We start from the raw sequence: 23,544 nt of genomic DNA, 5'->3' as shown, positions 1-23,544 counted from the left end.
CGCTCTCCTCTTTCACCCTCATTAAAAGGTTCTTTAATTCCTCCTCACTTTCTGCCATCAAGGTTGTGTCATCTGCATATCTGAGGTTGTTGATATTTCTTCCGGCGATCTTAATTCCTGCTTGGGATTCATCTAGCCCAGCCTTTCGCATGATGAATTCTGCATATAAGTTAAATATAAGGACCATCGGCTGGGTGAGGACTGCAGGGCCTGCTCCCTTACAGGGCCTTTTCCAACTGGCCCAGGCCCTCTCTCCCAGCTATAAAGGGACTCCTGCTGTGGGGAGGCCTCGGACCATCGGCTGGGTGAGGACTGCAGGGCCTGCTCCCTTCCAGGGCCTTTTCCAACTGGCCCAGGGGGCGTGGCCCAGGCCCTTATTTGGAACAAACTTTTGGGGAAGTGTGGGAAGTGTTCTGCCATTGCTTCCCTGTTCCAGGTGGTTAATGTGCTTTAAAATGTCCTCAAGCAGTCGGTGGCAATTTAAATTTTTATTCCTTTTTTCCCTTTCTTCCTTTGTTGGGGGTGGGTGGGTGGGATGGATAGTTGGTTGGGGATTAATTTTAGTATAATTGTTCTGTTCCTTTTTGTTGTTGTTGTTTTATTGGTTCTGTATAGTTTGTGTTTTGTTTTTAAGGGGCGGGATCAGGGCTGCCTGGGAGTGGCTCCCCAGCCAACACGATGGCTGGGACAAGTTCCACAGGGGGGAAGCACTGGGACATCCGATCTCGGTGATCATGGGCAGGAGGCGGAGTTACGCTAAGACCAGACCATGTCATTACCGAGGAGGCAGGTTTCGTCGTTGTTTGAAGACTATCCCTGCCTCCGGGTCTGGCCTTGACCGGATGGATACTGGAATCAACAGGTGAAACCCACATGACCTGAAAGTGTTGCTGTGCAATGCCAGGTCAATGATGAATAAAACCACTGCCATCCACGACTTGATTGTGGATGGAGGATTTGACCTGGCACATGTGACAGAGACCTGGTTGGAGGAAGCAGACGGGCCTGTCCTTGCCGCTGCTTGCCCACCAGGTTTCTCTTACGCACAGCAACCCAGGTCATGTGGGCGGGGAGGGGGGGTTGCAGTGATTTTTAGGAAGTCACTAGCTTGCACCAGGCGTCCTACTGGGAAGATCCAGTTCTCTGAGTGCATGTTCTGGAAGTTGGGCAATAGGGGCAGTACAGGATTCCTTTTGGTGTACCGACCTCGCTGCTGCACCAAGGATTCCCTGTCCGAGCTGCTTCAGGTCGTGGCGGATTTTCTCCTGGAGACACCTAGTTTGGTTGTCCTAGGGGATTTTAACATCCATGCCGACACAACCTTACAAGGGGCTGCTCGGGACTTCGTGGAAAGCATGGCCTCCATGGGGCTGTCCCTGAATAGGTTTGGCCCAACTCATAGTCATGGACATGCCTTAGACCTGGTGTTCACCTCTAGTGACATGGGTGATCTGACACTAAGTAAAAGTGAAACAAAAGAAGTGCCATGGTCAGATCACTTCCTGGTGCAACTGGACTTCTCCGCGATCCTTCCCCTCTGCAGGGAGGTGGGACCAATTTGGATGGTCCGCCCCCGCCACTTAATGGATCCAAATGGTTTCCAGAGTGGTAGGGGATGCTTTAGCCCGTGTTGATGGCCTTTCAGCTGATTCCCTGGTGGCCCGCTGGAATGCGGAGTTAACCAGGGCTATCGACTGTCTGGCTCCGAAGCGCCCTCTCCGATTGCATGGAGCCCGGACAGCCCCATGGTTTTCTTCGGAGCTGAGGGCAATGAAACAATCGCTGAGACGGCTAGAGCGTCGGTGGCAGAAAACTCACTCCGAATCTGACCGGACACAGGTTAGAGCTCAACGTCGAGCCTACCAAGTGGCGATAGCGACGGCGAAGAAGACTTTCTTCACCGCCTCTATTGCATCTGCAGAAAATAGTAGCAGGAGACTCTTTCAGGTGGTTCGCAATTTAACGGAACCACCTTTACCACCGGGGCCTTGTAAAGACCCCAAGATCTCCTGCAACGATTTTGCAAAGTTTTTTGCAGATAAAATCACTCATATTCGGAAGGAGCTAGACACCACAGTGGGAGCAGGGCCGGGGCGGGAGAGTGCTAGAGCTCTGTCTGGTCAAGTTGCATGGAATGAATTTCAATCCGTTACCCCCGAGGATGTGGACAGGCTGCTTGGACGCGTGAAACCAACCACCTGTCTCCTTGATCCTTGCCCATCCTGGCTAATAAAAGCAAGCCGGGAAGGGCTGGGCGATGGGCTCTGCGGGGTGGTGAATGCTTCCCTCTGTGAGGGAACATTCCCAGATCCGCTGAAAGAGGCGGTCATTAAACCGCTTCTTAAAAAACCATCTTTAGACCCGGCCAGTATGGCCAACTATCGCCCAGTCTCAAACCTTCCATTCTTGGGCAAGGTGATTGAGCGCATGGTTGCTGAACAACTCCAGGCACACCTGGAGGATGCGGACCATTTGGATCCCTTCCAATCGGGATTCAGGCCTCACCATGGGACTGAAACTGCCTTGGTCGCGCTGGTTGATGATCTCCGGCGAGCTAGGGACAAAGGTGAGAGTTGTTTCCTGGTTCTGCTGGATCTCTCAGCGGCCTTTGATACAATCGACCATAACATCCTTCTGGACCGTCTAGAGGAGCTGGGAGTTGGGGGCACTGTTATACAGAGGTTTCGCTCCTTCCTCCTGGGCCGTGTTCAGAAAGTGGTGGTGGGGGATGAGTGTTCAGACCCCTGGGCTCTCACTTGTGGGGTGCCTCAGGGTTCCGTCCTCTCCCCCATGCTTTTAAACATCTATATGAAGCCGCTGGGAGAGATCATCAGGGGGTTTGGACTGGGTGTCCATCAATATGCAGATGATACCCAGCTCTACCTCTCTTTCAAATCAGAACCAGTGAAGGCGGTGAAGGTCCTGTGTGAGTGCCTGGAGGCGGTTGGAGGATGGATGGCGGCTAATGGATTGAAGTTGAATCTTGACAAGACAGAAGTATTGTTTTTGGGGGACAGGGGGCGGGCTGGTGTGGAGGACTCGCTGGTCCTGAATAGGGTAACTGTGCCCCTGAAGGACCAGGTGCGCAGCCTGGGAGTCATTTTGGACTCACAGCTGTCCATGGAGGCGCAGGTCAATTCTGTATCCAGGGCAGCTGTCTACCAACTCCACCTGGTATGCAGGCTGAGACCCTACCTGCCCGCGGACTGTTTCGCCAGAGTGGTGCATGCTCTAGTTATCTCCCGCTTGGACTACTGCAATGCGCTCTACGTGGGGCTACCTTTGAAGGTGACTTGGAAACTACAACTAATCCAGAATGCGGCAGCTAGACTGGTGACTGGGGGCGGCCGCCGAGACCACATAACACCGGTCTTGAAAGACCTACATTGGCTCCCAGTACGTTTCCGAGCACAATTCAAAGTGCTGGTGTTGACCTTTAAAGCCCTAAACGGCCTCGGCCCAGTATACCTGAAGGAGCGTCTCCACCCCCATCGTTCTGCCCGGATGCTGAGGTCCAGCGCCGAGGGCCTTCTGGCGGTTCCCTCATTGCAAGAAGCAAAGCTACAGGGAACCAGGTAGAGGGCCTTCTCAGTAGTGGCGCCCGCCCTGTGGAACGCCCTCCCATCAGATGTCAAAGCGATAAATAACTACCTGACATTTAGAAGACATCTTAAGGCAGCCCTGTTCAGGGAAGTTTTTAATCTGTGATATTTTACTGTATTTTTGGTTTCTATGGAAGCCGCACAGGGGGAAACCCAGCCAGATGGGCGGGGTACAAATAATAAATTATTATTATTATTATTATTATTATTATTATTATTATTATTATTAAGCAGGGAGGCAATATACAGACTTGCCGTACTCCTTTCCCAATTTTGAACCAATCAGTTGTTCCATATCCAGTTCTAACTGTAGCTTCTTGTCCCACATAGAGATTTCTCAGGAGACAGATGAGGTGATCAGGCACTCCCATTTCTTTAAGAACTTGCCATAGTTTGCCGTGGTCAACACAGTCAAAGGCTTTTGCATAGTCAATGAAGCAGAAGTAGATGTCTTTCTGGAACTCTCTAGCTTTCTCCATAATCCAGCGCATGTTTGCAATTTGGTCTCTGGTTCCTCTGCCCCTTCGAAATCCAGCTTGCACTTCTGGGAGTTCTCGGTCCACATACTGCTTAAGCCTACCTTGTAGAATTTTAAGCATAACCTTGCTAGCGTGTGAAATGAGTGCAATTGTGCGGTAGTTGGAGCATTCTTTGGCACTGACCTTCTTTGGGATTGGGATGTAGACTGATCTTCTCCAATCCTCTGGCCACTGCTGAGTTTTCCAAATTTGCTGGCATATTGAGTGTAGCACCTTGACAGCATCATCATTTAAAATTTTTAATAGTTCAGCTGGAATATCATCACTTCCACTGGCCTTGTTATTAGCAGTGCTTTCTAAGGCCCATTTGACTTCACTCTGCAGGATGTATGGCTCAAGGTCAGCAACCACACTACCTGGGGTGTACGAGACATCCATTTCTTTCTGGTATAATTCCTCTGTGTATTCTTACCACCTCTTCTTGATGTCTTCTGCTTCTGTTAGGTCCTTTCCACTTTTGTCTTTTATTATGGTAATCTTTGTACGAAATGTTCCTTTCATATCTCCAATTTTCTTGAACAGATCTCTGGTTTTTCCCATTCTATTGTTTTCCTCTATTTCCTTGCATTGCTCGTTTAAGAAGGCCTTCTTGTCTCTCCTTGCTATTTTTTTGGAAATCTGCATTCAATTTCCTGTATCTTTCACTATCTCCCTCGCATTTTGCTTGCCTTCTCTCCCCCGGTATTTGTAAGGCCTCGTTGGATAGCCACTTTGCTTTCTTGCATTTCCTTTTCGTTTTAGTTGCTGCCTCCTGTATAATGTTACTAGCCTCCATCCATAGTTCTTCAGGCACTCTGTCCACCAAATCTAAATCCTTAAACCTGTTCCTCACTTCCACTGCGTATTCATGAGGGATTTGACTTAGATTGTATCTTACCGGCCCAGTGGTTTTTCCTACTTTCTTCAGTTTAAGCTTGAATTTTGCTATAAGAAGCTGATGATCTGAGCCACAGTCCGCTCCAGGTCTTGTTTTTGCTGACTGTATAGAGCTTCTCCATCTTTGGCTGCAGAGAATATAATCAATCTGATTTCGATGCTGCCCATCTGGTGATGTCCATGTGTAAAGTCGTCTCTTGTGTTGTTGGAAAAGAGTGTTTTTGATGACCAGGTTGTCCTCTTGGCAGAACTCTATTAGCCTTTGCCCTGCTTCGTTTTGAACTCCAAGGCCAAACTTGCCAGTTGTTCCTTTTATCTCTTGACTCCCTACTTTAGCATTCCAATCCCCTATAATGAGAAGAACATCCTTCTTTGGTGTCATTTCTATAAGGTGTTGTAAGTCTTCATAGAATTGGTCAATTTCAGTTTCTTCAGCACCAGTGATTGGTGCATAAACTTGGATTACTGTGATGTTTAAAAGGTCTGCCTTGGATTCGTATCGAGATCATTCTATCATTTTTGAGATTGCATCCCAGTACAGCTTTCGCCACTCTTTTGTTGACTATAAGGGTCACTCCATTTCTTTTACGGGTTTCTTGCCCACAGTAGTAGATATGATGGTCATCCGAACTGAATTCACCCATTCCCGACCATTTTAGTTCACTGATGCCCAGGATGTCAATATTTATTCTTGCCATCTCATTTTTGACCACATCCAACTTACCAAGGTTCATGGTTCTTACATTCCAGGTTCCTATGCAATATTTTTCTTTACAGCATTGGACTTTCCTTTCGCTTCCAGGCATATCCGCAACTGAGCGTCCTTTCAGCTTTGGCCCAGCCGCTTCATCAGCTCTGAATCTACTTGTACTTGTCCTCCGCTCTTCCTCAGTAGCATGTTGGACGCCTTCCAACCTGAGGGGCTCATCTTCCAGTGTCATAACTTTTATATGCCTGTTGCCTTTGTCCATGGAGTTTTCTTGGCAGGGATACTGGAGTGGCTTGCCGGTTCCTGCTCCAGGTGGATCACGTTTGGTCAAAACTCTCCACTATGACCTGTCCATCTTGGGTGGCCCTGCACAGCATAGCTCATAGCTTCTCTGAGTTATTCAAGCCCCTTCGCCACGGCAAGGCAGTGATCTATGAAGGGGACCGATAGCTTAGCCGCTGTAATAGATTGAACTGGGAAAAGGAGAACACCGCTGAGCCGGTTATATCTTCAAAGTGGTGTAATTAATCGGATTAGGCTAATCTGGAGAAGACCACAAGGGAAGAACCTGGCGATTGGGCAGAATAATGGCGTATGAAATTCGGCTCTTGCTGATGCGATTTATGCAGTCGGCTGGGGTGAGGTCACACCGCTCAGAAACTTGCTTTCTCTTTGGCCTGTGGGAACTCCGGTTTGCATTGTGACACCTTCCGTGGAACTGTCGCCTGATTCTTGGTTGTGTAATTGTTTCCTGTGAATTTAGAAGCAGCTACTCTGTGCTTGACAAAACCCTTTGCATGTCCTCCCCGCCCCCCCCCCCCCCAGTCTCCATTCGGTTCAGGCCGTGGACCGTTGAGTATGAAGTCAGCCTGCGACTTTGAAGCCAAGTGTCAGTGCAAAAGCAAGTCCTTATTTCTATACAGAATAGTGTGGGTGGGGAAACAACCTCTTTCAGCTCTGGCAGGCAACTTGTGGCAGGCATGTTGCAGCCTTCATTTTACCCTTCTCCCAAGCAAGGAGAGAGAGACAATGAATGAATGGTGGGAGAAAGAAGGGGTGCCTTGTCCACTTTTTGCTTTGCCCCAACAGCCACAGTGGACACACTGCATCCATATCACTTTCCCCCCTCTCCCCAGCGAAATGCAGCCCCCAACCTCAAAAAGATTGCTCACGGCCGACTTCCAGCTCTTTCGGTGATATGCTGTCCTATAAACGCTCCTTTTGTGCTCTCAGACATCTCGTAGGAAGCCTCCTTATGATTTTCTGTTTTTTTAAAAAATAAAATAAAGAAATGGGAGAGAGGATTAGAGAGAACAGTTTACTACCTTTCACCTTTCCATTGAAGGCAGTACTGCTGTCTCTGGAGGCTACTTCCTGATTGGGTAGTGCTGGCATAGGAAGACTGGAGCTGGATGGAAGACTTGGCTTAAAATAGGTTGAAAACACGCGCGCGCGCGCAGAGGCATCATGAAGTCCACAAAGCTGAACGGTGGAAGACATAGACCTGTATGTCCTGCCCAATGCGCCCAGTTGAAAAGGGCAAATGTCCACACAGGTCATGCTGAAATGACAATAGCCAGCTGAATGCTTTTTCTAGAAATTTGGGGCCGGTCGCCTTTTCCCTTTGGCCTTCCGCTGCTCCGTTTGTGTGCACAAGAGATTCAAGTTGCTGTGTAGATCAGCAGAATCTTCTTGGTTAGGGTAGTATGCATACATATTTCTTAATATATAAACATCCTGTATACCGCGTGGGGTGGGAGTGCCGATGGGGAAATAAGACAAGCTGGAACGCAGCAGATCATTGTATGAGTAGAAACCTGCTCTGTGCCCCCTCTCACTGTTCGACGTGGATTGCTTGTGTGTCTTGTGTTTTCTAAATGCTTGTCAGACATTCCTGCCTCCCTGACCTAGGAAGTTGTCCCGCTTGCACAAGGACTTCTGTTTGTGCTGTCAAACGTTCCCTCCTTCTCTCCTCCCTGCGACCCCTACAGATCCACTGCAGAGGGGTAGGGGAGCCCCCAGAACAGATTCGGAGGGCACATGGTGGGGAGAAGGGCTGCAGTGGAAGTCCTTGCACAAACAGGATGACAGTTCTTTGGATGTGACACCCCCTTCCCATGCAACATGGGTGTTGCTTTAATCCAGGGCAAAGACGATCTGAGTGCTTTCTTCATAGAAATAATAGCATCACAGAGTTGGAAAGGGATGGCAGGGGGTCATCTAGTCCAACCCCCTGCAATGCAGGAATCTTTCTGCCCCGCGTGGGGCTCGAACCCACAACCCTGAGGTTCAGAGTCTCATGCTCTGCAAACTGAGCTATCCTACCTGCTTCGTGTTTATTGCATGCGGCCTGTGTGTCATGAGCCCCATGGAAGCTTCTTGGCAGGGTGAAGAGGAATGGGATGGAAGTGCTGAGCTTTGATGGAGGGGAGGGACTGAGTAGTTTTTTCTGGACATCCTCCTCCTCGCCTCCTGATACTGCTGTTTCCGCAGCAACCAGGGAGGCACTTGGGCCTGGACCGGCTGGGTAGAGCTCACCTTTGTCTCCAAGGAGCTGCTGCCAGATGCTCAGGTTCTAACAGACCCAGCTTACTCTCAGGAGCGCCCTGCTTGCTTGCCTAGTCCCATTTCTTGGGACCCGAAATGTGTGAATCACTGGTCCCACCCTGCTCTTCAAAAGGAAGGGGGGTGTCCAATGCCTTGGCGTATGCCAGTCTGGACTTCTCCTGTGACTAATTGCTGTAGGTCATGGCATCATTAAAGGTAAAGGGACCCCTGACCATTAGGTCCAGTCGTGGCTGACTCTGGGGTTGCGGTGCTCATCTCGCTTTATTGGCCGAGGGAGCTGGCGTACAGCTTCCGGGTCATGTGGCCAGCATGACTAAGCTGCTTCTGGCGAACCAGAGCAGCGCACGGAAACGCTGTTTACCTTCCCCCTGGAGCGGTACCTATTTATCTACTTGCAGTTTGACGTGCTTTCGAACTGCTAGGTTGGCAGGAGCAGGGACCGAGCAACGGGAGCTCACCCCGTCGCGGGGATTCGAACCGCCGACCTTCTGATCGTTAAGTCCTAGGCTCAGTGGTTTAACCAACAGCGCCACCCGCGTCCCCATGGCATCATTAAGTTGGCATAAATTGATAAAAAGTATATGTCCCTCAACGAGCTATCTTGACCCTGGTGCTAGTTCTTAAATTTAAAATGCTTAGAATTGAAATCTTAAGTTACAAATATTCAGTTCCGACACCTCTTTTTATGTTCTTGTTCTGAGCAAAGGAATTGCATATAATCGGTTTCTGAGCAGGGCTGTTTGTATTCCTTTCTGCTGCAGTCATGGCATGCAGGCGCAGAAAAGAAGTATTCACTGTCCTGGGAATTTCAGCTTTTCATCTTAAATATTTTAGCACTCAAGGTTGCAGGAAGAGAGCTGGAAATGCATCAGACTTGATGAAATTGGGGGGGGGGGGACTGGGGAAGGAATAGGGCTGCAGTTGAACAGGATTTTGAATCAATCCTGGAGATTGCTATCCTTTCCCCTACAACAGCAGAATAATAAATTGTGCAGAATGACATGCATATCCAAATATTATTAAACTGCACGAATGTATGCAGGTTGCAAGATTCTATGTGTAAGTGGCATAGAGGGGTGAGAATATTTTCCCTCCCCCCCAAAAAATAATTGTGCAAAATACACACTTTCCTGCGTCCTGACAATGTAAAATGAACTTCAGAGCCATAATGTACAGTGGTACCTGGGGTTAAGTACTTAATTCGTTCTGGAGGTCTGTTCTTAACCTGAAACTGTTCTTAACCTGAAGCACCACTTTAGCTAATGGGGCCTCCTGCTGCCGCCGCGTCGCCACCGCACGATTTCTGTTCTCATCCTGAAGCAAAGTTCTTAACCCGAGGTACTATTTCTAGGTTAGCGGAGTCTGTAACCTGAAGCATCTGTAACTTGAAGTGTATGTAACCCGAGGTACCACTGTATACTAATGGCCAGTTGCTCAAGCGGTTTTTGAAGGGGCTTCAGCAAATTTGTGGCCCTCAGCCAACATAGTTCAATGGAACCTCCATGACCAAACATAGTGTAGCTTTCGAAATTGGTTGCTACGGAACAAAGTGTTTGTGGATGTCTTCACACCTGGCTGGCAGTGAGTTTCCCAGCTGTATCATGGGTCCCTCAGCCCCATCAGGATTTGGCATGGTTTGGCAGCCTCAGCCAGAAGGAGCAGGGGGGGGAGGGGGCTGGAAGTCTGGGACCCAGGCGTGGAGGAGAGCTGGAAACAAAGGGGCAGGACGCAGTCTTGTCGCTGAGAACCAGGCATCTAGGTGTGATCAGACGCGCTTACCCAGATCACAGTGCGTGTGTGTGTCTGTCGGCAGCAGACCTGTAGGGTGAGATAGTCTCATGAGTGAGCAAGCACTGCCTCATCTTGAAATCCCTTGTGGGAGGGTGTTAGTCGTCAGCACATCTTTGTAGCTGCAGTTGGGTTAGGAACTTCTCGCCTTGCTCATTTACTTTCGAACAGGGTTAGAAACTCAGATATATAAACTAATATATAAGGCCCTGACACTGAGGTCCAGCTCCGAGAGCCTTCTGGCAGTTCTCTCACTGCGAGAAGTGAAGTTACAGGGAACCAGGAAAGTGGGCCTTCTCGGTAGTGGTGCCCTCCCATCAGATGTCGAGGAGATAAATAACTATACGACTTTAGATGACATCTGAAGGCAGCCCTGTAAAGGGAAGTTTTTAGTGCCTGGTGTTTTATTATGCTTTCATATTTGTTGGAAGTTGCCCAGAGTGGCTGGGGCAACCCTGTCAGTTGGGTGGGGTACAAATAATAAAATTATTATTATTAATCGTCAAATGGCACCTTAAACCTAGGTTACAGTCACCACAATGTCTAGGCGTCTTTTTTTTTGCAGTGGGAATGATGATGCTTAATAGAATCAGACCCCTCCATGTTGTTGTTGTTGTTGTTGTTGTTGTTGTTGTTGTTGTTGTTATACCTCTCTGTATTTCTCGTTTGTTTTACACCAAAATTTTAGGACCAGTTTTGTATATGTGTGTGTTTTATTAAATATTAAAAGACAGAAATTTACAGTACTTTCTGAAATCTTAATTTACCTAGGATGGACTGAACTTTTTTGCAATTCCTTTCATATGGAACAGGGAGCATGCTTGTTTTCTCCTGCTCTTGAGGGTAGGACTCAAGGCATTGCCTTCGAGTTACAAAAAAAGGAGATTCTAACTAAACATTCGGAAAAAAATTCTGACAGTAGGAACTGTTCAGCAGTGGAACGGACTCCCATGAGAGGTGGTAGACTCTCCTTCCTTGGGGGTTTTTAAGCAGAGGTTGGATGGCCACCTGTCATGGATGCTTTAGTTGAGATCCCTGCATTGCAGGGGGTTGGACTAGATGACCCTTGGGTCCCTTCCAACTCCTATGTTTTTATGAATTTTGGGCCAGTGGCTCTCTTAACTGGATAGCCTTTCTTAAAAACAACAACAACAACAACACATTAGCACCCATTTTACTCTCCATTCTCAGAATAACAATAAACATATTCCTCTCCCCACACAGGAGCATACATAAAGAAAAAAACTTAAAAGCATTTGTATTGATTAGTCAAACCACTTCATCGGTAGAATAAAAATATCATTCTGCAGATCCCTGCAGGTTGCTGGTAGCCTATAACCATGCTTTTCCATTGCCGCATAATAAATAAATTTGTATCGTTGAGTAAAATGTATAATAATAATATTAATAATAATAATAATGATAAATTTTATTTATAACCCACCCTCCCTGGCCCAAAGCTGGGCTCAGGGCGGCTAACACCAATAAAATCACAGTAAAAACATAAGGGGGGGGGGAGAAAAAAAAACAATTTAAAATGCAGGTTAAAATGCAATTTAAAATGCAGCCTCATTTTAAAAAGTAGCCGATAGATCAAGACCATAAGGGGAGGGCAACATAAGGGTCAGACCGAGTCCAAACCAAAGGCCAGGCAGAACAGCTCTGTCTTGCAGGCCCTGTGGAAAGATGTCAAGTCCCGCAGGGCCCTAGCCTCTTGTGACAGAGCGTTCCACCAAGTCGGGGCCAGTACTGAAAAGGCCCTGGCCCTAGTTGACAGGGCATACCAGGAGAGGCGGTCCCGCAGGTACGTGGGTCCTAGGCCGCCTAGGGCTTTAAAGGTCAAAAGCAGCACCCTTTCAAAAACAACAACAATGGAGCACGAAAGAAGTTGCTGTTGATGTAATTTATATGTTGCCTTGTTAGCTCTGGAAAGGTGAACTTTGTCAATGGGCTGAATGGAGCTCAGTCGAGTTTAGGAGTTAAACGGTCCCCGTCTTGCTTCCTAGGTGGAGCCGTGGCTCAGCAGGTTCCCGTGCAAGCCATCCAGGTGCATCAGCAGACGTCTCCCACAACTGACAGCAGTACTGACCTCACCCAGACCTCTTCCAGCGGGACAGGTAAGCAGCCACCAAATCTCTTGCTGCCACATAACTCTGGGTAGGGAACGGGGAACTCTCATTTCTACCAGGGCCATTGACTCACAGACGACAACGACAACAACAACGTGTGGCCGTCCTGCCTTAGTACCCCTGGGCTTCCATCCCTTGGTGGCTGTCTCCTGTGGTCACCAGTCAGCTGACCTCTGTCTCTCCTATCAGTGGATTGCTGTTGTTTGAAACACCTCCCAGCCACGGTGCCCAGCCAATCGGGAGAGACCAGTGGGGGAGAGCACATGCTATTGGGCTCCACTGCCTAAGAACCCCCGCCCAACCTAGACCTAGGCCTTTTAGGGTTGCCATATGTCCTCTTTTTCCAGGACATGTCCTCTTTTTCATTGGTATGTAAAATGAGAGTCGCCGTTGTGATCTATAGTTAGAAGAAGAAGTCGGCAGATGTGTCCTTTTTTTTGCTCTTCAAAATTTGGCAACCCTACCTTTTTATCCAGGGAAGGGGTTGATGCCCAAAGTGGCTTTCTTCAGCCTTGCTTCCCTGAATGCCATTGGACTACAACTCCCATCATCCATGACCTGCGGCTGAGCTGGCAGGGGATGCTGGGGGTTGTAGTCAAACAACGCGCAAGGAGGACCCAAGCTTGAAGAACTGTGACCTTAATGGTTTTCTCTCTCTCCCCCCACCTGGCAAAGTCTGTTACCCAAACTGTTAGTGAGGCTGGAGTCTTCCAGCTACCCATGTGGCCTGGATGAAATGAAGTGGCAGGATAAATCTGGCCCATGCTTGTTCTAGGCCTTGCAAGGCTTTCCTTTCACCCACACCTACATCCTTCCAATTGAACCTTCTGGTTCTGACTTGCAGTTGTGTAGATTTGCAGTCCGTATGCCCTGCCTGGGCTTATTGAGTGCTGTTGCAGAGCCACCTGAGCTCCCCTCCCCCCTTTGCTTGCACAGCTCCCTGCAGTCGGAGCTTCTTTTAAAGATCATTCTTGTCCCAAGCACTGCTCTGCGCAAAAGTATATCATTGCTTACAAGGTCACTGTCTCCTTCGAGTTCAGCAGACCCTTGTCTAGTCAGTGCTGATAGGCCAGCAGGAGAATGCTTGAGAAACTTAGAGGAAAGTATTTGTTCTAATATAGTGTTACTCTAGTGCCATCTAGTGGGTGTTAGTTTGCATATATCTATATCTATATCTATATATATGTATGTATATGTTGTATGTATATGTGTGTGTGTGTGTGTGTGTGTGTGTATATGTGTGTGTGTGTGTGTGTGTGTGTGTATGTGTGTATATATGTACACACACACACACACACACACACACAGTGTCATACCTCTTGTTACGTTCGGTTCAGGAAACATCTTTTCAGGTTGCGTCCCATGGCGACCTGGAAGTAACGGAACTGGTTACTTCCGGGTTTCGTCACTCGCACATGCGCAGATGCTCAGAATGACGTCACGCGCATGCACAGAAGTGACGCGCAGACGCGGGTTGCGTTCTGCTCATGATGCGAACAGGGCTCCGGAACAGATCCCGTTCGCAACCAGAGGTACCACTGTATACACACACACACGCACACAGTGATGCCTCATGTTTAGTCTGGCTCGTCGAGCGTCCATTTTGTCGAACGTCCGTGGCAAACTTGGAAGTACTGGAACAGGTTACTTCCGGGTTTGCCGCATGTGCAGAAGTTCTAATTGCGCTTTGCGCATGCACAGAAGCACCGGCACTTTGTCCTGTGTCCTTTTTGTCTAGCGTCCAGGGCTCCGAAACGGATCCCGGTCGCAAAACAAGGTCCGACTGTATACACACACACACACACCAACTTTCTATTCAAAGGAGTTCTATCACGGCTGTTTCCAAACCAGCCCAATTCCTATTTCAGGGCTACTTTGTACATTGCCTGGTAGCAAAGTGGGGTTTGCCACTGACAGTACTCTCAGCAGAGAGTTGCAGGCAGTCCCAATTTCCTGATGAGGACCCCTGCATGGCACATGAATATATGAAAACAAACCAGAAATACTGGGGCCCTTCCTCCCAAAAAAGTAGGTGAAAACCCTGGGGTTTTCCATTGGAAAAAAAGGTGGGGTGGGGGACCCTTGAAAAATGAGAGGGGACAGCTCCCCTCAATCTTTCCACATGTTTTCAAGGCCTTCACATCTCTATGTGTGTCTCGCACATTCCTTATTTGTCTTTAGGTGTACACTTTAACATACCCCTAACAAAGCATAATGTATAGGAGTGTGGTTGTTACTGTTTTTGCAAAATTTGAGAGCTGGCTGGATTTTCCAGCAGCCGGCTCAAAGAGAAGTAGACCTACATGTGCAGAGAAGTGCATCTTGTTCTCAGCAGTGTATTCCAGTTGTCTTGGCGCTGACGTGTGCTCATGTGCATAACCCCTGTTCTCCCTACATGCCAGCCATGACATCTGTTTTCTGGCAGATGTTGGGAAGCCCTGAAAGAATTGAACTTCCTATGTCAGCTTAATCCTGTGTAAAGCAAATGCATGCAGTGAGCTGGTGATGGACCTCGGAATCCCACTGTGAGGTTTTCAAGCAATTGCTTGATTGGCTGCATGCAAAAATCCTCACTGGTTCTGCATCTTAAAAACAAGCAAGATAACGGACTGAAGCTGATGCAGCACGGGGGACTGAGGCATTGTGGGTGTGGTGCCATCTATTATTATTTTTAAATATATCTTTATTAATTTAAAATAAATACATTTATGAGAAAACAGACATACATACAAGTAAACAAACATACAATCAATCAATCAATCAAACAAACAAATAACAGAAAAATCAAACCACCACACTGTAAGGTACAAGAAGATTAATATAATTGTCATCATATATACTCCTGATAGTGAACACAATTATAAAACTTATAGAGAAGAAATTTATAACTGACTTCCAATTAATCTCACTGTACTTTATCTATCCATTACTTTATACTGCACATTTACACATTTCTTATATTATTTCTTTTTACCTCCCTGCGAACTTATATTTATACAATACAGGGATCAGTCTAATTCTGCCAAGATGTTTCCTTTTATTCCATAGTTTTCTAAATATTCTTAAAGATTCCCCAATCCTTACAGACTTTTTGTTTTGATTGGCCTCTCACTCTTCCTGTCGCTTTTGCTAGCTGCAGATATTTTACCATTAGGATTTGCCAATCTTCCGTGTTGGGTATTGTTGTGCTTTTCCAATTTCTTGCTACTAAAATTCTGGCCGCCGTTATTCCGTACATGAACAATTGTGCCTTGCCCCCACCCTTTCTTTTGCCAGTGACCCTGCCAGCTACGATCATGACTTCGTCCGTGCCAACCACCGTAGGCGGCCATATGATGTACCCCAGTCCTCACGCAGTGATGTACGCGCCTACGTCAGGCCTGACAGATGGTGGCCTTGCAGTTCTCAATGCCTTCTCCCAGGCACAATCTGCAATGCAGGTTTCACACGGACAGGTCCAGGATCAGGGTAAGACTGGAGGCGGACTTTTCCTTTACGTAGAATGCTCTTATCACACTTCTGTAGCTTCAAAGGGCTCTCAAAGCAGCTTGCGGAACATTCTTGAAATAAAATGCGTCAATCTAGTACAGCAGCAGGTGTCGCTTGGTGTCCGCGACTAGGTTAGAACGACAGCTCTCCCCAAAATCGTCTGAAGGGTGTGGGGCTGAGCTGTTGTGTCTTGCTCACCTCATGATGAAATCCGTCTTCCCTGACGCACAGTGGTGCTTCTGAAAGAGTGAACGATCTTCATTCTGCCATGTGTTGCGTTCCTCAGAGCAAAGACAGACAGACAGACAGACAGACAGACAGACAGACAAATAGATAGATAGATAGATAGATAGATAGATAGATAGCACCAGTAATGTGCATGGTGTTTTACCGAGTAGAAGAGCACAGCACTCTGCCCTGAGGAGCTTACAATCTAAAATTTGAACCAGAGGAATGGGAAGAAAGTGGGGTCAAGGGAATACACAGGAAAGAATGTGTGATTATTTAAGTTACATCTGCTCAGGGTAAGTTGGGTTTGGAAAGAGATATGAGGATAATTCCAGAGAGGAAGATTTGAGAAGGGTGAAAAGGAGCAGCTACATGTCTTTGATGCATAGCTCAGTGGCAGAGTGCATGTTTTGCAGAAGGTCCCGGATTTGTAGTTACCTGTAGGGAACTCAGGTACCAGTTTGTAAGAAAGACCTCTGCTGGAGACATGTCAGAGCTGCTTGCTAGTAAGTAGGGTTGCCATATCTGAAACAGTGAAAATTGGGACAGAAAAGTTGTTGAGCTTTTTTCAACAACAACAAACCAATGGAGCTGCTTTATATATTTTAATACTTAAGCTTTATCAAAATATATACACATTTCTATTTCGGTGAGCCTCCATCCTGCATTTCAGCAGGAGATTTGGTGATCACTGCTTTTATAAAGCATATTTAGGACAGCTTTTGTTCAATAGAACATTGTTTGCTCTCTTTGAAACGACTCGTTTTGTTTCTAGCTTTAATGATATTGGTTCTGGGTTTATTTTCGTTTATGCCACTATGATTACACCTGAATTGTTCTGGATCATTTGAAGGTGGTGCTGTTGGCACTGTTAGTTTTGGATAGTGGCTAATGGCACACTTGTGATTTTTTTCTTTGGCAGGTGGAGTCCCTCAGGTGTTCCTGACAGCACCATCAGGAACAGTTCAAATCCCAGTCTCAGCTGTCCAGCTTCACCAGGTTGGTTCGCCTTAGACTTAAACTTCCCCCAGACTGGGACTGCAGTCCTATTGAACCTTAACGGATTGTGCTTCTGAGGAAACGGGATTGTGCTGTAAGGCTGGCTGTAATTTTCTTTGCACCCTGTTGAACATATAGCAAGATACACAGCTCCCAGGTCTGTTTCCCAAGTTGCCTTGTGTACTGAATTGCAGTGGTCCCGTTTTGTTGCATTTCCCTATTGTTTCATTCAAGCTTCAAGACTCCTAGGGATGGAAGCAGACAATGGCCTGGTTCGCACATAACACTAAGCCAAACTTAGTGTGAACAGGCAAGCGTGCTAATGCAACAATTAGACAATCACAGCTGCTTTACTCCCCACTCCTGCTGCTACACTGCCAGGAGCTAAGTGTTACAGTCAGGCCTGGGTTTATGATTTATCTCGCTCCAAACAAAGAAAGAGAAAACCAAGGTTTGTTCTAGGCTTACTGCTCTTGGAGTGTTTGGCAGCTACAAACCACAGTTAAACTATGTGCTGTGTAAGTTCTTCCTTTTGTCTGTCCTCAATCTTCCAACACTGGATGGCCCTGAGTTATAATATTCTGGGAGTGGGTTATAAGCTTATCTTCCTACATTTTTCTCAGCATACATCATCTGTCATATCCCTCATTACTTGCCTTTTTTCCTAAAAGTAGAAAGCCCCAAATTATGTAACTTTTCCCTGTAGGGTAGTTGTTTCATCCCCTTGATCATATTGATTGCTTTTTCTTCATGTTTTGATGAGTACATCATATTTGCGTGATCGTGTCTTGACTTACTATTATCCTGAGACACACACAAGCTTTGTAGTCCTTTCGCTTATCCTTTGTCATCAGGAAATCCCTAATTAACTTAGCTTTTCGTTTCATCCAAACTGTGAAACTATGGTTACTAGCATTGGAAAAAATCAGGATCTTAAACCAATTTCAAAATGGTCTAATATCCTGACTTGTTCTGCAGCTGGTTACCATAGTTTCCTGGTTTGGACAAAACAGGAAACTATGGTTAGTTAGACACTTTCTGGTGTAATTTCAGCCCACGCTAAAGAGAAGGGGCTTTGAGATTTGATAGCCTGAACCAGCTCTGAATTCTGTTCATACAAGAAAATACCACCTTTAAGTAAAACAAATCCATGTATATTCTTCTCTGACTACTTTAATATGTGTACCTCCATATGGTGAAATATTGAGAGAACCATGTGAAATTAGAAGCAAATGGTGTGTTTCACGTGATTGCATCAGACAACCAGTCTGTCCTGTGACAGTTGAGGCCATCATGCAATTGCATTTCCTAAGCCAGTGTTTCCTGATCTTCTGAAACATGCGTTCCGAATCTTCTTTTCTGGATGAAGGCACACCTCATTCTTACACTCAAAAGACAAATTCACCATCACTGCCTGCAACCAACTTTGTATTTTATATGACTTAATCGTTTTTAGTATTAAGATTTTTTTTTTAACTGCCTTGGATTCCTTGGGAAGAGGGAGGGGTGGTATATAAATGTAGGATTGAGACAAGTAAAATAAGCATGTGCTGTTTGAATGCAAGCGCTCCTTTGCTTAACAGTTCTCCTTCGTTCTTTTGTCTCCCCAGATGGCCGTAATCGGGCAGCAGTCCAGCAGCAGCACCAACTTGACAGAGCTACAAGTGGTCAACTTGGACACGTCGCATAGCTCCAAGAGTGACTGAGCAACTCTGGGGGTTGGGGGGCGGGAGGGGGAGAACCTGGGGGGCGGAAGGAGAGAGACAGAGGAGAAGGTGTGTCCCTGGCACCCAAACCTCAGTGGCTGCCTCCAGTTTTTGAGGCCTGTGCCTGGCTCGAGGACCCGCGGCGCTCCCCAAAACTGCACCAGGATCTCTGCGGTCCCTATTTTTCTATGGACTCTGTCACTTATTTATTGTTGCCTTTTTCACGTTTTCTTTCCTTTTCTCTCAACACTTCACACCGACACACACACGCACAAATACACACACACACACACTCAAAACACATATTAAAGTGGCTGTTGAGGCCAGCGGCAGGGAGCTGAGCCTGGGCTGTAAGGGGGGGCGGGGGGGCGGTTTGCTTTGTTACCTTTGGACGCTGCATATACAGTGCTTTTATTTGTGTGTGTGTGTGTGTGTTTGTTTGGTTTTGTTTTTCCCCTCCTCACTCCAGCCAAAGAAACGTGTCTCTCGTGGGTGGGGGAACTTTACTCTGCCATGTGTATATAATATATAGGAAGAAAACAACCCTCCTTCTGTCGTCATCGCCAGAGCGGGAGTTCCTTCTCCCCCTCTCCGCAGTGTGTCCACGAACTTCGTCAGCTCACAGTCTCCAGCCTGAGCAGCCAAGACTGTGGCGGGGAGATAAGCTGGAACGCAGAAGGGTCTGAAGCCATCGTCATCCAAAAGGGAGTCTCTTGTTTCTGCTGTCATTTTATTTTCACTTTTAACCTATGCTGGAGCAAAGGGTCATCTCTCTCTGTCTCCCCCTCACCCCCCACCCCCATCACCCCAGGTTCAGGTTGTCCAGCTGGCTTGCAGCAATGTGCCTTCAAGCAAATCAGTGATGCGTTGTGGCCTGGCCTCTGCACAGCGACCCTTGCCTCTTACGCTTGGCTTGCAAAGAGGGGTCGCTCCCGCCGGTGCCCTCCTTCTCCTTAGGCTCTGTTGTGGGTGGGTGAGGAGAGGCAAGAGCACATTGGCAGCAACCCTGGAACCGTTCCTTCCCTCGAAGCTGGTGTTTGGTTGGTGAGAACCCACCGGCTTTAGGAGTACGTGCCCCGGGGGTGTGTGAGCGGGCAGCGGACACATTTCACTGCCAGACAGGGCGCTTTTAAACACCGCCCTGCCCACTTCCTTGGGTCATACCCAGCAACCCTTAAGCCCCATCGTTGCAATGGAAGCATCCTCTCGGGCGAGCTTTGTTCGTTTTTGCAGAGGCTGCTCCTCTTGAGAAGGTCGATGAGATGAGCCACCGTCCTTTTTCTAAGTAATCGGGGAGAAGGGTGTAAAGGAGCAGTGTCGGAAGCAGAGGGAAAGCTCTATTTTTGTAAGTTTTGAACTCCACAGGCCTTCCCAAGACTGTTGTGCCCACGATTTGAGACCTCTCACCCCAACCCTGATCAGGTAGCCCCGAAAACAAGATGATTCGTCCCCTTGAAAGCGTGTTCCGCCTGCCTCTGCTGCTTCCGAGTCTGCCGTCCTCAGTTGGGACTGGGTAGGACTCAAGAGTGGTGGGAACGCACCTCCCCTGCAGGAGAAAGGCAGCGCCGGATGAGTAAGGCGACAGCCGCCGTCGGGTCCTTGTGCTTTAGAAAATTCCTTATCGTGTAGATCCGTGGTTCGGTGTCAGCAAATGCAAAAAAACAAAAAGGGAATAGCCGCAAGGGAGATCGGGAAGGGCGTTGTGCTTCCAATGGGAGGGGTGTGCATGTGATGAAGCTATCCCATTGGGGAAAGCACTCTGCCGTTGGATACTTTTCTTGCCACACAATCATGCACTTCCTTTTAACCAATCCAGAAGTGGCGCAGGAAAGGAATTCTTCATCCCCCTTCCACACACACACACACACACACACACACGCACACAGACAGACACAGGCCTACTTTGGAGCAAGGAGGCTGCAGACTTTTAGAGAAAGGAAGCAGCTGCTGTAACCTTTTTTTTAAACTAAAAAAGACAAAAGAAGCCTTCGGGGGGGCGGGAAAGGACTTTATTTTTCTAAATGTTAAACTCAGTATTTATGTAATTCTCAAAGGAATTAAAGTCTGGCTCCTGTACAGTTTTCATGGGGTTTGTACTTGGGGAGCGGGTGGGTGGGGAAGAAAGGGCCATGGGGTGGGGAGGAGGAAAGGGGCCTTTTAAATTTGTATTGTCACCTTTATGAAATTTCTTCCATGAACATTAGCGTTTAAGCTGGTCTCCTGCCTCAAGCACTTGGGTCAAACTTGATGGGAAGTCCTGACAGTGGAGGAAGGGAGACTTCCTTTTTAAGGTTTATTTTCCCCTTTCCCAACTTTGCTTCCTTTGAAATCTACGGATGAAGGGCGGTATACAAATTTTATTAATAATAATAACAATAATGGAGTTGACCATACTGTGGAAATTAAGCCCAGCTCACTCACACCCGCTTATGTCTTTTGGTAAAATGGACTGTGTAACATCTGGCTGCAAGGGGTGCCTCACATTTCTCAGTACTCCCTTAAGAAACAAAGTCTCCACTCAAAACACAGAATCAGCACAATTTCTTCCCTGGTGTGCTAGTATTGTAAATGTCAGAAAGCAATCAAAAATTGTATCTCCCCTACCGCAGCGTAAGGAATAGTGTTTGTTCTTTCACTTCTCTTCAAGTTATATTTCCAAAGGTGTAGTAGCAGTGTCAGTCTTTGAGGGTGCCACAAGACTCTTGATTTTTGCTGCAAGAGACCAACAGATTTACTACAGCACAAGGTTTCTTGGACTCAGGCCCATTTTGTCAGGTGTGCGAAACCAAAATTTAGTTGGCTTTATAAAAGTGAAAATTGTAAGCGACAGCTAGATACTAACTACTGTGTTAAACAAGCACATCTTTAACTTTTTATAGTACCAGATTGTTGGTCAATGGTGAGATGACTGCATTACTTCCCTGGTAAAAAAGGCTAAAGATGTGTCTATGTAGCACATCTAGTTAACATCTTAAGTATCACTGAGTTTTAATTTTTGCATCTTACTGCCATTCAACTAGCACCTTGATTTTTCTCTTCTATGCACCTGCCAACTTGAGTGGGCTTGAGTCCAGTCTTTTAAGATACAATACTTGTTTGCTTTTGGTACATGTGTTGATTAGCCTTCAGCCAATGTGCTCTATGGACTCTAGCAATGGACTCTAGCAACTGGAGGGGAAACCATGTTTCTATACGGGAAGATGAGGTCCTAAAGAGGAGCCAAGGTAACCTTATTCTTTTAAGTCTCCCATTTTCCACTGTGGGATGTCATGAGTCCAGGAAACCATCCTTTGGTTCTCTTGGCCTGAGCAAGACTGACCCTTGAATTCCAATGTCCTGATGTGCTTCCAACTTCCAGCCTCGCCCTAGAGACATGCACTACATTCTTCTATTAAGCTCTGAGCCGAACACTCCTTCCATGGTTAAAATATTTTATCCTTAAGAGACATGGATGCCACAAATGCATTCAGAAAAAAAAGTAACCTGCTTCCAGTAATTAAGAGCTTCTTATGAGAATTTGGTCCAGCCATTCTGGTGAAGCGCAGGGAGTTCAAGGGAATCTGATGTAATGGGTAAATATAGCTCATTTTTTATCTGCATGCAACTCCTTAGCAAGCTGGTGGCCTGTGTTGACCTGCCAAGTGATGAGAATTTTACTAGCCTTTTGTATTTGGTCAGGAGTTGAGAGTAGAGGGGGAGTGGTAAAGGGTGCTTAACATGGCCAATAATAACAAATTACTGGCCTCCAGGCAGTTGCACATGGTGGCATGTTGGTAAATGGTCAATTGTACTCTCCCACTAATGGGGGGTGGGGTGGGAAATCTCTGGTCCTGTAGTAGTTGCTAGGCTACAACTCCCATCATGCTTGACAATTGGCCATGCTGGCTGGAGGTGATGAGAATTGGGAGTCCAGCCACAGGTGACCCCCCCAAAAAACCCCCACTCTTAGGAATTGGTAAGAGTAAAGGGGGTATGTATGAAGAATATATTTGTATCAAGAGGGAGTTTGTGGTGAATGATTATGGATATGTTTGGGTAGAGGAACATCGGCAAAGCCGGTTTTCTCTAATGTTGCTGACTCAAAAGATGCCTGTTAAATAGGATCAGAAACCAAACTGATTGGATGTAGGTTCCTACCCCCCAAAAAAAATTCTTCCAGAAACCCCCACCCCACCCCTGCCCGATTTCAAGCGCTGAGGATCTTGTTCCATTTAATCTGTAGTCCGTTCCCCACCCCCCCCCTATTTTAGGAAGTTTTGTTGGCTACGAAAAGCACCTGCAGGTTAAACGCTAATGTTGCATGTAATTTAAAGTGTTGACTTGTAAGAACACTTATCAGGGATGAAATGGCATTTATTGTGTGGTGACCTTTCTAGTTCACACTTTACAGATTGTTTTGGAGTTTTGTGTGTGTGTGCGCGTATGCGTGTGTGTGTGTGAGTGGCTGTGCGTGTGGGGTTAATTTCCAGGGTTGTGTTTCTGGAAGGATGTGACTGTAATCGCAGTACTATGTACAGAGCTTTCTTTTGTATTAAAAAAAAATACTCTTTCAATAAATGTATCATTTTGTGCACAGACTTTGTGTCCTCAGTGTTGCCTCAGGGATTCAGAAACGGGAAACAAAATGGGGGATGCTCACAAAGTTCTGGGATATTCACAAGCCAAAAATGAAGAGAGCCCCCAACATCACCAGCAACACTCCTAGCCCTTTCTGCATTGGACAGAGATCGTATGCATCTTGGAACTGGTGGAGATATATATGAAGGGGTCTTGTCCGTCATAATTTATTGCAGGGTGAAGTGGGGAGAGGGAATTTGATTATCTGAAGAAGAGCCAAAATGCATGTTATCACTAGCAAATTCAGGTCCCCAAAATTGTGTCTCTTGTTGTGATGCAAACAGGGAGGTGGGA

At 46.9% G+C, this 23,544-nt stretch overlaps 1 protein-coding gene across 2 annotated transcripts in view; it reads left to right on the top strand.

Annotated features, from left to right (window-relative positions):
• SRF (serum response factor) overlaps positions 1-23,208 on the top strand; it is an 82,881-nt gene extending 59,673 nt beyond the window's left edge. For both annotated transcript variants that reach the window (XM_080998164.1, XM_080998165.1), the window contains 4 exons: positions 12,089-12,199; positions 15,488-15,679; positions 16,851-16,927; positions 18,538-23,208. In XM_080998164.1, coding sequence (XP_080854290.1) covers positions 12,089-12,199; positions 15,488-15,679; positions 16,851-16,927; positions 18,538-18,633 — 476 coding nt within the window. In that variant the 3' untranslated portion in view covers positions 18,634-23,208. The remainder of the gene's footprint in view (positions 1-12,088; positions 12,200-15,487; positions 15,680-16,850; positions 16,928-18,537) is intronic.
• The last annotated feature ends 336 nt before the right edge of the window (positions 23,209-23,544 follow it).

The sequence above is a fragment of the Podarcis pityusensis genome (assembly GCF_964106645.2).
Source record: "Podarcis pityusensis genome assembly, chromosome: 3".
Lineage (NCBI taxonomy): Eukaryota > Metazoa > Chordata > Lepidosauria > Squamata > Lacertidae > Podarcis > Podarcis pityusensis.
Note: the sequence above shows the minus strand (reverse complement) of the source record. Positions and strands in the feature narration are given on the sequence as shown.